Genomic DNA, 17,466 nt, shown 5'->3' on the forward strand with positions numbered 1-17,466 from the left:
GTTTTCCTGTCTATTTTACATAGTTCGTTTAGTGTCCAGTTAAGGATGTTGTAGCTGTAGCTTATAACTGGGACAGCTAAAGTGTTGATACCCATTATCTTGTTTTTAGCATTGAGCTCTGTTTTTAGTATTGATCTAACTCGTCTATAGTACTCTTTCTTTATTTTTTCTTTCATTTGTGTATGTTGTATCCTATCTAGTTCATTGACTCCTAAATACTTATATGGTTGGCTTTCGTCTAGTTCTCTTATTTCATTGGCTTTATCTAGTGTTATATTGCTACTTTTAACTAATTTTCCTCTTTTCAGGGTTGCTTTGGCACATTTTTCTAATCCGAATTTCATTTCTATTTCCTTGGTAAAGCCGTGTACTGTCTGTAGTAGTCTATTTTGAAAGTTCCTCCGTTTCTTTTTTGGAAATGTTGTCACCTGTTGGTATTGATACATCGATAAGAAAATATTTTTTCCCTAGTGATCTCTGACAATATCCGGCCTATTGGTCTTCATTTTCTCTATATGTATATCCCAGAGTATGGTTGCTTTCTCATTTTCTATTACCTTTTCTGGGGTGTGCCTATACCATCTTTTTTCTATTGTCCTTCCATAGTTTGACATAGCTTCCAGTTATACAGGTCCCAACTCTGTTGCGTCTGTGAACATATTCCTTCTTAGCTTTGATTTTGTGCTGTAGTTAAAAATCCTTCAATCTCTGCTGTAAGTCCTGAACTTCTCAGCTTTATTGGGATTTTGCTTTGTCTATTTCCTTTCTGTTTAGCTTGACCCAGTATTTGCCATGTAGGGGCCTTTCTTGCCATCATTTTATCATGATACGTTGCTGCTCCAGTTTTAGTTTGGATTTCGGTTGTTTTACAGCTTTTGTTGTTTATTTCTTTTTTCATAGATGTTACGTACTATGATTTCGTTTTTGTATTTGTCAACTTCCTTAGAGACGGAAAGCAATTTTTTGTTTTATTCGTGTTTTGTGGTTATTTGTTTTAGTTTTTCTTGCTTCTGAAGTATTTTTGTAATGCAATGGTGGTTATTTTGTAATAGTTTTCTAGCTGTAAAAGGCCTCTACCACTTTCGATACGTTGTATACATAGCCTTTCTATGTCAGATTTTGGGTGGTGCATCCTATATCCTGTCATTATTTTTCTTGTTTTCCTGTTTATTTTGATTAGTTCAGTTAGAGTCCAGTTAAAAATATTGTAACTGTAACTTATTACTGGGACGGCTAGAGTGTTGATGCTTATTATCTTGTTTTTCGCATTGAGCTTTGTTTCTAGTATTAATCTAACTCGTCTATAATATTCTTTCATTATTTTCTCTTCCATTTGTGTGTGTTGTATCGTATCTAATTCATTGATTCCTAGGTATTTTATGTCTGGCTTTGGCCTAATTCTCTTATTTCAATTGCTTTATCTAGTGTGATGTTGCTACTCTTAACTAGTTTTCCTTTTTTCAACGTTGCTTTGGCACATTTTTCTAAGCCAAATTTCATGTTTATTTCTTTGATAAATCCACGTACTATCTGTAGTAATGTTTCCGGTTGTTTATCATTTGTAGCGCACAGTTTTAGATCATCCATATATAAGAGGTGACTGATTGCTTTGCCGCCACAGTTGTACCCGCATCTAGTTCTGTTTAGCATGTCAAATAAAGATGTCAATGCCAAGCAGAAAAGAATGGAGAGAGCATGTTTCCTTGGAATATTCCTCTTCTAATGGGGATGGCTTTGGTTTTCATGAGTCCCTATTTTGTCTGGGGCTGTAGCACTGTCTGCTATTTGTTCATGGATTGTTTTATATATTTTATGATTATTGGCGCTACCTTGTTCATGGCTAGTGTTTCTAGGATCAATTATTATTATTATTATTATATGAAAACTCACAGCTTATTTTGCTTGGTATGGTGGAAAGTGTCAGCTGTCCACAGCCAATAGACTAAGGTGACAGTTGTTTACTGGCCATGCTTCAAGAACCCTGCGAACAATTCAAGCAATACTGATTTTTGTAGGTGTTCTACCTTCACACTTGCATCGATCTTTTTCAGCCATGCTGGTAGATGAGCGCTGATACTTCCAAGTGCACCAATTACTATTGGCATCATGTCTACTCTCTTCACTTACCACAACCTTCGTATTTCCCACTTCAAATCGTCGCAGTTGATTATTATTATTATTCAGTAGTTTTATTTTTATAGCGTGCTTTCACTTCACTACCGAGCGCAGCTCTGTGTGCCTTGGGTATGTGCTGTGGTTTGCTGTGATGCTCTTATGGTTACTGTATTGAAAGTGTTTTGCGTAGGATGTGTGCAGTGCCCAGTAGTGCATTTTTCTGTATGTTATATATATTTGTAAGTCCTGGTGTTTTTGTTATGTATTTGTCTGAATATTTTATTATTATTATTATTATTATTATTATTGTTCAGTAGTTTTATTTTTATAACGTGCTTTCACTTCACTACCGAGCGCAGCTCTGTGCGCCTTGGGTATGTGCTTATTATTATTATTATTATTATTATTTTATGTTTGACTTTTGTTTTGCATTTGTACAAGTTGGATCCAAGTCTCACCCAGAGACCTCAAGAGACAACAAGTTAGAAGTTCATGTAGGTGTTATGCCTAGGGTACCATATATTTGGATTTGTACAGTTTTGTTCAAGTGAATGTTTAAGAAACCATAAGAAAATTATGTTTGCTTTAAAATTTGAGATCACATAGACAGTATTTTACGTAGGATATGGGCAGTTCCCATGAGCACTATCTTTTGGACTTCAGCCATTTTGGGGTTTCCTGGTATCTGAGCTAGGTAGTAATCAGCCCGTTTCGCTGTCATTCCCAGGGCACCTATGACAATAGGTATTGTTTTCGTCTTCAGATTCCACATTTTGCTAATTTCTATTTCAAGATCTTTATATTTGCTCAGTTTTTGGTAGGTCTTGACAGATACGTTTATATCAATTGGGACAGTCATATCAATGAGGAGGCATGATTTTTGTCTGAAGTCTTTCAGTATGATGTCTGGCCTATTTGCGTCTATCTTTCTGTCAGTTTGAATGGTGAAGTTCCAGAGGAGTGCAATGTGATCATTTTCAAGTACTGGGGGTGGTTTGTGTTCCCACCAGTTTTTATCATGGGGCAAGTCCAGGTTTTTGCATATTACCCAGTGAATATATTGTGCAGCTCTATCATGCCTGTTGAGATACTCTGTAGGCGCAAGCAGACTGCACATGGAGACAACATGATCGATGGTCTCATTTTGTTGTTGGCATATACGACATAATGGGGAGCTGCCGTTCTTTAATATGTTGGCCTGGTAGTTCTTTGTAGGTAGGCATTGATCTTGGGCTGCTATGATAAACCCCTCTGTTTCTGATTTCAATCCAGAGGCCATTAACCATTGGTGGGTAAGGGCTTTGTCAATATCTGCATTATTCGCTCTCTTTGGGTATTTGCCATTGAGAGGTTTTCCATGCCATTTTTCAGTCATAATAGCTAAGGCAGCAATTTTAGCACGGGTTTTCAAACGCTTAGCTTTTTCTGCAGGTGTTTCTAGTTCGTCTAATTCTTGAATTTGTTGCAATTGGAATTCACTTAGATATTCCTTTGCCTGTTTTGTTACTGAGTAAGATGCTTTCTTGCTTTCATATTTTAAGACAAGTTTTAGCATCCAGTCCTCAGAGTTTTTCATATAGGTGTCTAGGCCAATTGTGGCTACCTTCATTGATAATGCCAGCTGTAGTAGTCCTCGACCTCCCTCTTTTCTTGGCAGATAAAGACGTTCTATATCTGCCTTAGGGTGGTGCATTCTATGCATTGTCAACAGTTTTCGTATTTTTCTGTCAACATTACATATTTCAGTAATTGACCAGTTAACGATGTTGAAACTGTAAGTCACGACTGGTATGGCTAGAGCATTGATCGCTTCGATCCTGTTTCTCGCGTTCAGCTCTGTCTTCAGTATTGCTCTCACCCTGCGATAACATTCTCTTCTGATCCTTTCCCTCATCACTGAGTGCTTGATATTGTCCCCTTCAATTACCCCTAGGTATTTGTAGCTCTCCGCTGGTTCTAACTCTTTTATGACATTTTGCTGGTCAAGGTTCACATTAGATGTATTTGTCATTTTTCCTTTGATAAAGATAGCTTTTGCACATTTATCAAGGCCAAATTGCATCCTGATGTCATCACTGAATTGTTTAACAATCGCTAGTAGGCCTTTGAGTTGTTGGTCATTTTTTGCAAAGAGCTTTAAATCATCCATGTAAATGAGATGATTTATATTTTTATCAAATATTTTATAACCATACTGTGCATCATTGAGCAATTTTGAGAGCGGTATTAGGGCTAGACAGAAGAGGAGTGGTGATAGTGAGTCACCCTGGAAAATGCCACATGAAATTCTTACATCTCCAGCATTTAGAGATTCATTGTCATTGTTCAACATCAGTGTGGTTCTCCATGATCTCATACTTACAGATAAAAAGTTTCGCAGAGTAGGAGCTATTTTATACATTTCCAGACATTTCCTAATCCAGCTATGTGGTAGGCTATCAAAGGCCTTTTTATAGTCTATCCAGGCTATTGACAAGTTTTTGTGTCGCTTGTGACAATCTTCTAAGATCATCTTATTGATGAGTAGCTGATCTTTACAACCATAAGATCCACGTTTACATCCCTTTTGCTCATTAGGGAATATGCTACTTTCTATTAAAAAACTATAGGTGTACTCGGTTAGGACAGATGTTAGCGTCTTATACATTGTTGTTAAGCAGGTTATGGGGCGATAATTTTTTGGTTCGTTTGTTTCCTCATTTTTTGGAAGCAGGAATGTTAAACCATTAACTAGCCAAGAGGGCATCAAACTAGGATTTTGCAAAACATCGTTGTAAAGTTTTGTTAGCAGTTCATGGCTTTCTGGGAAGGCATTCAACCAGAAGTTAGGAATTTTATCCTTTCCTGGAGACTTCCATTTGCTTGACCTCCTGAGAGCAGATCTTATATCTTCTACCCTGACCCCCTCCCACTTTTGCTCCTCTAAGGAGTCTAGGTCTGTAGCTATTCTATCAATCCAAGGGGCCTTTTCATTGTGTGTTTTATCTTCTGCCCAGATTTTATTCCAAAATTCTTGCACTTCTTCTTTTGATGGGACAGACTTTATTGTTACTGGTGTTTTCCCTATCTTCCTGTAGAAATTTTTGGGGTTATTTTTGAACATGTTATTATCTCGGAAGAATTTAACACGCTTTTCATACCTTGCTATGCGGGCAGCTTTAGCACATACCTTTTGCTTGATGGTTTCTATGGTGGCATCAATGTCAACTATGGTTTTCATGTTATATTTTTTCTTTAGTTTTTGGGTCTTTGTAGGTTTGATACTCTTGTCAAATTTAAGGTTTTTCAAACATTCTATGTCAGATCTAAGCAGCTTAATTTGGTGTTGAATGCGTTCTTGCCAAGAAGGCTTTTTGTGGGAGTGTTGTCTTTTTCTAATCTTTTCACCACATAGAATCGTTGAGATTCTTGCGGATGCATAGTACAGGTGGTTGAGATCTGTAATATCAACATCATTAGCTGAAATTATATCCTTAAGTGCAAGGCGGATTTTACCAATTATTTTCAGGTTTTGGTTAGAATTGCGAATTTTGGGGAGAGTGTCGCGTTCATTCATACTAGTTTCTTTAATTTTCAGCCATTCAATCATGATTTGATTTTTTAGATCATGTAGTTCTGTTGCGTCGATTTCTGTATGACTTCCTTCATCTATTTGATTTTCACCTGCCTTAGTGTTTATGGTTGGTTCAGAGAGTATTTTATTTTGCCTATCAGTTACCTTAACTCTTTCAATTATTACTGTATTTTCATCAGCCTTGGGCTGGTTTATAATTATTTCCTCTGTAGTATCTTCTTTAGCTGCAGTTTCATTCTTTTTATCCTTTACTGCTTGCTTAATTTGGTCAATCTCTACTTCAGTTAGTAATTTTTTTTTTATAATGTTTCTTCTGACGTTGGCAAGTTTATTACTGTCTATGTAGGGTCTTACTGCAAGGTGTTTCTGTCTCCAGTTTAAGTAGGTTTGTACAGTATTAGATTTATCTGTAGGGAAATATATGGCACGGTAGAAGGCTCTAAGAACTTCTTTATTATCTTCCCTAGACCATTTTTCATTCTTTTTCTTTTGGTTATTTGATGACGAGCATGGATGGCCATCTGTTGGAATATTCCGGTTGTGGGGTACTTCCAGCTCCTGTGTGTCGGGAAGATTTGAACCAGTAGCAGATTTCTCGTCTCGGATCTGGTTCATTATCCGAGTAAGTGGTCCTTTATAATCCGGTCTATGACCATTGCGGTTTATATTTTGTTTTATTAACAGTGAGGCATAACAAGCTTCGACGTTGACGCTAGGGGACGGATCTGTCTGTTTAGGGTAAGTTTTTTGAGACAACACCGTCTCCGAGCTTTCGTGACGTAGCTTCTTAAGGCTAGCAGATCTATTTCGAGTGAGTGGCCCTTTGTGATTCGGTCGATAACCACTCTGGTTTGTGATCTGCCTTGTTATCATTGAGGCATGACGAGCTTTGGCGTTGACATTCGGGGACGGATTTGTCTGTTTAGGGTCAGTTTTTTGAGACAACACCGTCACCGAGTTCTCAGCATGTAAACATTGCTCGTAGCGTAGTTTTTTAAGGCTAGCAGATCGGTATTCATCTGTATTTTTTTTGTTGATAGATTTATCTCCAGGCATAGTGTATTTTTGTGTGTGTGTGGCGTTTTAAACTTATGAATGGTTCACTGTCTGTATTTGTTCACAAAATGAAAATAAACAAAGAAGGAAGAAAAAAAGTTTTGGTTTTGCTTCGTTTGTGATATGTGTTTTCGTATCCGTAAGTGTGTCCTGTGATTTTTACGTAGTTCTGTAAACATTAAGATGCATGTGTAGTTCTATGGGTATCAAAACGTATATATCATTGTGTACACGTTCAAGTGTATGCGTAATTATTCAATATATGTACTTACTATTTTGTTCCATTTCTTTTTTTTTATATAGTTTGTAAACTTTCCGGTGTTGGTTTTGCGTGTGTGATCGCACGTGTTTCATTGAGACATCGTGCATAGGAGGTCCTGTGCTTTGTATTGCAGTGAAATTTCATTTTTTAAGAATAAAAAATATTCTTAAAAAAATTATCTTCGTTAAAAGACCGCTTCCTTCAAATCTTCCACCGGTTCTTTTGGCTAATTCCATCGATGTTATTGGATTAGATATGTTTTTGTATAGGGAGCCCGGTGTAGCACATCCATGTTGTTATTCAGCCCGGTGCTTATTATTATTATTATTATTATTATTATTATTATTATTATTATTATTATTGTCATTATTGCTGCTGTTGTTGTTGTTGTTGTTGTTGTTCTTCTTCTTCTTCTTCTTCTTCTTCTTCTTCTTCTTCTTGTTGAGTGAGAGAGCAGCGCATGCTACCAAAGTGACACAAGGGTATAAATATACGAAGCCCAGTATACCCATCATGACTACTCGTCTGATAAAGGTACACCAGGCACATGCATCAGCCATATGTACACGACATAATGATCTCATATCAAGATAAACAACAGATGACCTTGCAGGTGAGGCTCAATTAGATTTTTTTTCAGGTTGAGTTGCCCATCCCGCTCAAAAGGTCCCTGAATAAGGATTGTTTAAGGATGTTGAACGAAACACCCATGTTTCCAGAGGTAAATTACTCAAGCCTCAAATAATTCCTCTCAATATTTAGCTACTTCTGCTCGTGATCAGAGATGCACATATCGTCAGCCACTAAGAGACATGCTCAACTGGTTAAAGTCAAACAACTGACAAGCAAATTTGTGGTACTGAGCAGAATATTTGCTGTAGCCCATATTTTTTATACCAACACAAACATGTATATGATAGCACTTGTAATCAATTAAGATCAGAAGCCATGAGAGTCCGTGCCTGGTACTGCACCAGAATATTGTATTATTATTTATTTATATCATTTTTATTATTGTTAACCCAGCTTCTCTCTGTCGAGCAGATATAATCTCAAAGACGTTTTAGCCGTAACGATTCCATCTTTTATTCAGTCAGTATATCCAGCACAACATTATCTAATGTATATTTCCCATTTTTAAGATAGATTCTATGTCAGAGAGATTCGGCTGCTATTTCTACGACATCGAGCGACCTCAGAGAGAGATTTTCTCTGATTTGTCGTTTATCATAATTTGGTATACAGTAAGATTTTTTTTTTCTCAATTTAAATGACATTAAGTTACATGTTGATAGATACGGAGAAATGTATAGGAAATGTTCCTGCCTCAGTGAATGTCAATGAGTGACAAATATGACCGGGTAATATTTACAGTTGTTAAGCATTACAATATCCTGGGATCATCTATGTTTGTATTTCCGGTAATTTATCGATGTCTTTAATGAAATGAACACGATTCATTCCGGTTGTAACTGCTTATGAAATTATATTCGGCTGTCTCGTATGCTAAACAGTATTATAATTCAGTAGTCAACACTGTATTAATAACAGCACTGTGTATGAATGGTTGTTGACAGAATTAGTTTGGTTATTCAATTATTGCCTTTGGCTGGTGATTAAAACGAGAGAAGTACCGTCTGGTTGTTATAAATGCGAGTAGTTCCGTCCATTGCTTAAATGATTGGCTTCATCTAATAATATTGCTTTCTCTTGTTCTTGTTGTTGACATCATTGTCGACGTCGTTATTGTTGTAATCGTTGTTGTTGCTTTTAGCGCTTGGGCAGCTCTTATCGTGCACATCTAATATGGACGTCTTCGATAATACGGTTACATAATATAGAATATTCTTGTGCTACGGTCTGCGAATGTGATGTTAAATTATTAAACGAAATTGATGTCACAATCTATTTTAGACGCAACATTTCTATTAATCGAAGAAAAACAAATTGACTGATGAACTATAGAACAACATCGAAGACATGTTCTATTCTCTTTTATATTATTTACATCATTAGTAGCACAGCTAACTCAGAAATACTTTTAATCTCAATGAATGAATTGTTTGCTTCTAATTCAACATGTTATTGGTTGAGCATTTCACAGACACATATTTATATTATGATAAAGGAAGCTGTAACTTCTACTAAAAGATAGCAATTATTAAAATCTACAATGTCTAGAAAATTCATATAAACTCCAATTTTAATATATTATTTTTTTTATCAAAAATATATTATTGAAAATTGAAGTACGTGTTTCAATCATAAAAATAAATTTTAATTATTTGAACATACATCTCTCTCTCCCTCTTTCTTTTCCACTCTCTATCTCCGTCGTTCTATTTAAGTGTATTTGCTAACAACTAGTGATTACAAAGATTTTCTGTGAGGTACTTTAAGAATATTTGTGTCTACTCAATTGTTTTTTATTAAAAATTAATGGTAACACAGTTTTTCTTTGAGATACTATGAGAATAGTGATGAACATTTTTACACTATATTTATACATACATACATACATACATACATACATACATACATACATACATGCATACACACATACATACATAAACACACATTTATATAGAAGGAGAGTCTTTTAGTTTTTCTCTACGAAATCCACTCACAAGGCTTTGGTCGGCCAGAGTCCATTGTAGAAGACACTTGCCCAAGATGCCACTCAGTGGGACTGAACCCAGAACTATGTGGCTGAGGAATAAACTTCTTATCATACAATCCAACGTCTTTAACCCTACGGTTTTTCTCCTCTCTCACCCAAACTTCGTTCAAAACCCTTGCCCTGCCTGTCATTTTACTTAGAACTTCCCATCATTCCCCCAGCACGCTGTCACATTCACTTTTTTCCTTGAAAAGCAGTCTCTCTTTTTCTCTATCTCACTCTCTTCTCTCACGCCCCCTACCGCCTCTGTTCAATTGTTTTCATTAAAAATAGTTATTACAGTATTTTTCTTTGAAATACTTCGAGAATATTTGTGAACAATTTTATACCATATCTATTCATCATATCAATCTCTGTGTGTGCGTGCGCGTGTGTATATGCATATATATATGTATATATGTATGCATATACGTATGTATATATATATATACGTTTATATATATATATATATATATATAAGGGCATTACTATCCAATAATACCTCACGCTATGAGGGACTCTAAGGTCAGACTACCATAAAAAACACATTTTTACCGAACTAGAGGAAATGCAACTCTCAAAGCCAGCCCCTTAAAAGCAGACTGAATTATAGATCATGATTTCGTCGTTATTGTAGTATTATACAACCTCTACTCGTCAGTATAATATGGTCAAGAAAAATAGCAGTAAACAACATACCAAACGACATACCAAACGGACACCGTGTATCCAATATAGTACATAGAAGACTGTTCATCGCTATTTGCCTATGTAAGTGGCTGGAATTTCGAATTGCATCTCGGTACATTTGTTTTTTTCTCAGACTAAAATCAGCACTGAATATATTCTGGTTATATATTTAAATTCAATAATAGGATGAACTCTTTTACAAGAATTTATCAAGTAGCTAGCGTGAAAAAAAATGTGTATATATATATATATATATATATATATATATATATATATATATATATATATATATATATATATATATATATATATATATATATATATATATATATATATATATATATATACATATATATATATATATTGAAAATGATATTTTCAATATCTACTTACTCGTGTAGTACTTTTACAAATCTTTTCAAATATATATATATATATATATATATATATATATATATATATATATATATATACCCACACACTCGTTACTAAAGCGACTGGGGGCGCTATTCAGCACCAGTATTGCTAGAAATAAGAGTCAAAACAACTCGTAACCACAATACGCACCGTCTTATTTACTGACAAGTGAGGGCAAGCTCCCTAAGCACCGGGCATAGCCAGATGACCAGTGGTTTCGCATTTACATTAATGCTCGTCAGTGGCTCTTTATGTTATCAGCGTATGATTTCTACGGTGATCTTATAACCTGACAAGGCGAGTTGAACTTAACTCAAGGTGCCAGTAAGAGCCACTGACGGGCATTAACGTAAATGCGAAATCACAAGTGATCTGGCTATGCCCGGTGCTTAGGGAGCTTGTCTCCTTTGTTAGTAAATAAGACGGTGCGCATTGCGGTTTTGAGCAGTTTTGACTCTTATTTCCAGCAATACTGGTACTGAAAAGCGTCCCCAGTAGCTTTAGTGACGTATATATTTTTGCATTTTGATTGAAAAATTGCTAACAAGCCACCCTTAGAGAGAAATGATCTCCATCTTATTGATTCGCATTATTTATTCTGCATGAAAACAAAAAAAATCCATGTAGTACACTACTAAGTAATACCATCGTTTGATTGTTCTCTTAAACATGAGCTACATAAGCAGCAGGGGTGTAGCTTTTTAGTCCTGCTAGAGGCTTACACTTTTTGTACAACGATGGGCGCATTTTGCAGTAGATGCTACACAATTGTTTTGGCGAATCTCCCTGTAGCATTTCAGTTCACCTCCTGACGCATGCTTTTTTCCACACTCGCTGCAAGTAGAGATATTGTATTATATAATTCATAGTTAACAACTTTTCTGCGTGTGTTGCTCCTCTGATGACTTTTAAGGCGTGCCTTACTTAGACAGACTTGCTCATACTCATTAAATGTTAATGGGGTGATGTCCTTCATACTCAGGCTAATTCTCATCGAAGCCTCACGAATATTTCTCCTGAGCTGTCCATGTTCGATACGATGTTGTTCCAATTCCTGCTTTCCAGCACAAAAAATACAGTTATTGGACTGACAATACGGCATTACACGTAACACTATCGCAACATTACTATACATATATACATACATACATACATACATACATACATACATACATATGGGGGAACTTAAAAAATAAAACAGCCACCAAGTTAAATAAAACACATCCGTTGTGTGGGACCACATGGAAAACATATTTTCTGTTGTGGAAAGCAGTTGCCCTCTGGACACGAATGTGGTTTTGTTTGTGTGCGCGTGTGTGGGGGGGGGGGGTCGCCAGAGGAGAAAGAGAAATGACAGCGATCTATTTCAAGATCCACAAGGATGATGAGAAGAAGGGGGAGAAGTTATCTCCTCGCCAGAGACCTTACTCACAGTTTGCATTAGAGTGGAGTCCGCTAAAGGTACCCTTTAGCGCGAATTAAGTCTACACTCCAGCTCTATATTACATCAAGAGCGAAGAAAATATAAAATAAATACAACATTGCAAACGTGTATTAATAATAATTCTCGCTTACATGCTATAAATTTGAATGTATATTATACAAATAATTGTTTTTTTCCAGTATTTTCGACTATTTTGCTTTACACATCAGTAAAACGAAATAATGAAACTTTTTTCATTTTGTTATGTAATCTAAAAGGAAAGCTGTCAATTTTTTGTCACCGAGGACCAAGAAATGCATTCCCGTGCCTGAAAAAGCTAAGGAGAATGAAGAAAGCCAAGTATGTATGCTGAACGCCAGTCCCTACTATATATGTAAGGTATGTATATCACCATCTTTCACTCTCACGTATTCACTTATAAATGTGAAGCGCTGGAAATTATATGGGACGTTTAGAAAATATTTAAAAAAAGAAAAAATAGAAAGATTAAGGAAATTGAAGCCAAATTACAATGAAGCAAAATAAAATGATAAAATGTAATACAAGAATAAAAAAATAATAAGTAATTTTTTAATTATCTTTTACTATCAGCACTATTTTCTGTCGATCGGTCAACCGATTGAATAAACGGAACCATCGACGAATCCGAAATGTGTATCAGAAAACAGCTACAAGTCTAAAATGCACGAAAGAATAAATAAATATATAAGCCCATTATTTATGCCTTTTATTGTATGTATGTATGTATGTATGTATGTATGTATGTATGTATGTATGTATGTATGCATGCATGCATGTATGTATGTATGTATGTATGTATACAGTAGAACATGCACCATTTCATTCTCTAATTCTCGCTGAAGTTGACCATCACTAGCTCACTATCTCTAGTGGTTATCCATTAACATCATTATTAAACCAACGGAAATTTTCCAGCAAATTATAAATCTGATAAGAACTATAATATACTAAACTAAATAAACAATTAATGACCAGACAGATCTAATGACGAGATAAGTGAAAAAGCCAGCTGCTTATCACATCACAGATAACTTTAGAATTAGTTCTCTAACGCTGTTTCTCATCGAAGGGGACTAAAAAAAGCGGAGGGATAGCCATGTTTTTTCAATAACATTCAGCTGGTTGAAACCAGTGGTTCCCAAAGTGGGCGGGACTGCCCCACCCCAAGCGGGAGGTGGGGAGAGATCTGAGGGCGGAGGTGTTGAAGAAGAGTGATGTGATAATGGGGTGGCCAAAAGGAGGTGATGAATGTAAAAATAAAATAATGGGTAAATTAAGTTAAGTTTTATTTGTGAATTTGCTGCAGAAATTGGTCTACGTTTGTATTGGTGAGTTGAGGGTGGAGTAGTGCTAGGCATGTGGTCTAGATACTAAAAGGCTGCAGTCCAGAAAATGTTTTGGAACCACTGCTTTAAGCTTTCTAAGCTTGTCCAACACAATGGTAAAGCAAAATAAAATGATAAAATGTAATACAAGAATAAAAAAATAATAAGTAATTTTTTAATTATCTTTTACTATCAGCACTATTTTCTGTCGATCGGTCAACCGATTGAGTAAACGGAACCATCGACGAATCCGAAATGTGTATCAGAAAACAGCTACAAGTCTAAAATGCACGAAAGAATAAATAAATATATAAGCCCATTATTTATGCCTTTTATTTTATGTATGTATGTATGTATGTATGTATGTATGTATACAGTAGAACCTCGGATTTTGAACAACTCTGATCACGAATAAATCGTGCTTTATCTATCTATCTATCTATCTATCTATCTATCTATCTATCTATCAATCTATCAATCTATCTATCTATCTATCTATCTATCTCTCTCTCTCTCTCTCTCTCTCTCTCTCATATATATATATATATATATATATATATATAAATAAAGCACGATTTATTCGCGATCTAGGTTATTCGAAATCCGAGGTACTACTCTGTGTGTGTGTGTGTGTGTGTAGGACAAAAGCCCCGCGGTTATATTTTTCGTTTTTTTGGGGGGTTCTTTTTTCACCTTTTACTTGTTGCAATTATTAGACTGCGGCCATCCTGGGGCACCACCTTGAAGAATTTTTAGTCGAATGTATCGACGCCAGAATTTTTTTCTATTTTTACTTGTTGCAGTTCTTTATCCTAAGGATAATGAACAACGTGTCCCCACTATGCGAACCCTATGAAACAAAAGAACATGTATGAAACCGCATGCAGTTCTCTGGATATGATCAGAAAGATAGGGTTCGGATATACAGGGGAGGTAGAGAGAAGTTAGATAGCATTATATGTAATGAAACCAACGGAACCTGCCCTAGACATAAAAGTCAAGACTGGAATAGGATACAAAGAGTTTGTGACAAAGCAAAGACCGACAAATATCAAGGAGTGATGTTTGTAGAGGCCACAGTCTTGGAGAACTAGCCCATAGATTTAGGAAAGCTCGAAGGAGATTAAACTCAACATTAAAATCGTTGAAAAACCAGGGAGTTCCATCAGATCACAACTATGTAGGACGTGCCCCTTTGAGAATACCATATGCACAAATGATAACTCATGGTACGTAAAATTAACCCTGGTGTTAACTGTAGGACTAGAAATGTAGTCTACAGTATAAGGTGCATAGATGGTGCTTGTAAAGGCAAGAACATAATATACACAGGTGAGACATCTAGGAGCATTGCGGAGAGAATAAATGAACATTTGAGACAATATGACGACAAAAAACAATCCTCCGTACTCTACCAACATGCCAAAGACCAACATGGAGGCACACTAGGTCAAATTAACATTCGCATTTTATCCAAGCACCCGAAGGACCAACACTCAGACGAATACAGGAGTACATCCACATTAATGAAATAATGTACTAAATAGGAAATATACATAGGTGTCATATCCCAATACCCACAATTTTTATAAACACAATGTTGTTAGTAGGCCGTTATGTCGGCGTGAGTGTGTGTGTGTGTCTGTGTGTATATATATATATATATATGTGTGTGTGTGTGTGTGTGTGTGTGTGTGTGTATAGATAGGTAAATAGATACGTATGTAGACAGGTAGATATACAGATAGATAATATATATAGGTAATATGGACAGACGGGCACACACACATGCACACATCCATACAAAGCAGATACACATACATAGTCACACAAACCCATACATAGACACACTCAAATATGCACACACAAGGAGACAGAGGAACACACACAAATACACACACACGTACAAACACACAAACATGAACACAAACACACAAACCAACGGCCATTCTTTCTTTCTTTCACTTCCTTCCTAAAGACAAGACGTGCTTTTGCTTGTCTCTTCTCAAAGCTCGTTTTTCCAGCGTTCACCACTTCACATCGTCTTGGCTTAACAGCTCTCACCGTTTGTTTTTACTGTTTTGTTCTCTCTGTCCTGTTTTTGTTACCACTTTCACCCTCCGCAAAAAGTCCCAAATTTTATTTAATTTGCTTTGCAGGAAGGACTGTTTTAACGAAGTCGCGTCTTGTCCTTGCCTTCGAAACGCAGAGTAGATAAAACAGAGGACAACTGATGAAGGGAATGTGCTTTATACTGCATATCTCGTTTCTCTGGGGTTTTTTTGCGTTGTTTGAAAAAAGTTCGTTTTCGTTTTTTATGTTCTCGTTTCTCAGTCTGTCTACGTTTTATTGATGTCCTGTACCCATATATGCATGTATATATACATATATACGTAGGTATGTACATATATGTATGTATATATGCATATATTTATATATTATTTATATTATATATATGTATATATATATGTATTTATGTATGTATGTATGCGCACACACACACGTACACACACGCACGCACGCACGCACACACACACACACACACACACACACACACACACACACACACACACACACACACACACACACACATAAAGGTTATGAAGGGTAATGGAGTCAACCAGACCCTAATGATACAGGTAATACCAAATAAGTTCTGTATACCGACTAGTTTTGCTCCAGATGTGGTTGTAACATGAATGGGGAATATAACATGGGTCGTGTATTAGCGTGTGTATATATAAAAAAGAGTGAGATAAAGAGACCAATGGCATAAGTAAATTTATATTTTATGTAGAGTGTCTTACAGCTGTTTCAGGGAAAAATTCAATGTATCCCTTCATCGGAGACGGTAATAGTAGGAGATAGAGATTATTACATCTGTATGAGTAGATTTGCAGAAAGAAATGAGAGTGATGCATAGAAGAAAAAACAAAGGAGAAAAAGTACTTGTATGGAACTATAATACAAGTACTTTTTCTCCTTTGTTTTTTCTTCTCCACATCGCTCTCATTTCTTTCTGCAAATCTACTCATACAGATGTAATAATCTCTATCTGCTACTATTACCGTCTCCGATGAAGGGATACATTGAATTTTCCCTGAAACAGCCGTAAGACACTCTACATAAAATATAAATTTACTTATGCCATTGGTCTCTTTATCTCACTCTTATATATATATATATATATATATATATATATATATATATATACAGGCAAATCAAAAATAAAACAAATATTAAGTAAAAAATAATCAGGAAAAACAAGTCAGAAGGACGTACACAGTAAATGTATTAGGTTGACGCTGAGAAAAAGTTTAAGATGAAAAAAAGATGTATGTATGTATGTATGTATGTATGTATGTGGTTTCATGGTTTCATCGGACGATGGGGATTCGTGCACGAAACATTCTTCTTTGCTTCAACTTCATCTCATCGTTTATAAACATGCACCATTTCATTCTCTAATTCTCGCTGAAGTTGACCATCACTAGCTCACTATCTCTAGTGGTTATCCATTAACATCATTATTAAACCAACGGAAATTTCCAGCAAATTATAAATCTGATAAGAACTATAATATACTAAACTAAATAAACAATTAATGACCAGACAGATCTAATGACGAGATAAGTGAAAAAGCCAGCTGCTTATCACATCACAGATAACTTTAGAATTAGTTCTCTAACGCTGTTTCTCATCGAAGGGGACTAAAAAAAGCGGAGGGATAGCCATGTTTTTTCAATAACATTCAGCTGGTTGAAACCAGTGGTTCCCAAAGTGGGCGGGACTGCCCCACCCCAAGCGGGAGGTGGGGAGAGATCTGAGGGCGGAGGTGTTGAAGAAGAGTGATGTGATAATGGGGTGGCCAAAAGGAGGTGATGAATGTAAAAATAAAATAAT

General features: G+C 35.9%; 1 protein-coding gene across 4 annotated transcripts in view; it reads left to right on the forward strand.

Annotated features, from left to right (window-relative positions):
- LOC106868019 (transient receptor potential cation channel subfamily A member 1) overlaps positions 1-17,466 on the forward strand; it is a 164,142-nt gene that overhangs the window by 25,185 nt on the left and 121,491 nt on the right. For 3 of the 4 annotated variants that reach the window (XR_016243073.1, XM_089357265.1, XM_089357266.1), the window contains exon 2: positions 12,475-12,595. Coding sequence is in view for 3 of the 4 variants with exons in the window: in XM_089357265.1 (XP_089213391.1) it covers positions 12,475-12,595 (121 nt within the window). In the remaining variant the exon portion in view is untranslated. Of the gene's footprint in view, positions 1-7,513; positions 7,621-12,474; positions 12,596-17,466 lie in introns of those variants that run through there. The other variant, XM_089357267.1, reaches the window with a different exon arrangement.

The sequence above is a fragment of the Octopus bimaculoides genome, chromosome 9 (assembly GCF_046866305.1).
Source record: "Octopus bimaculoides isolate indiv1 chromosome 9, ASM4686630v1, whole genome shotgun sequence".
NCBI classification, from domain to species: Eukaryota; Metazoa; Mollusca; class Cephalopoda; order Octopoda; family Octopodidae; genus Octopus; species Octopus bimaculoides.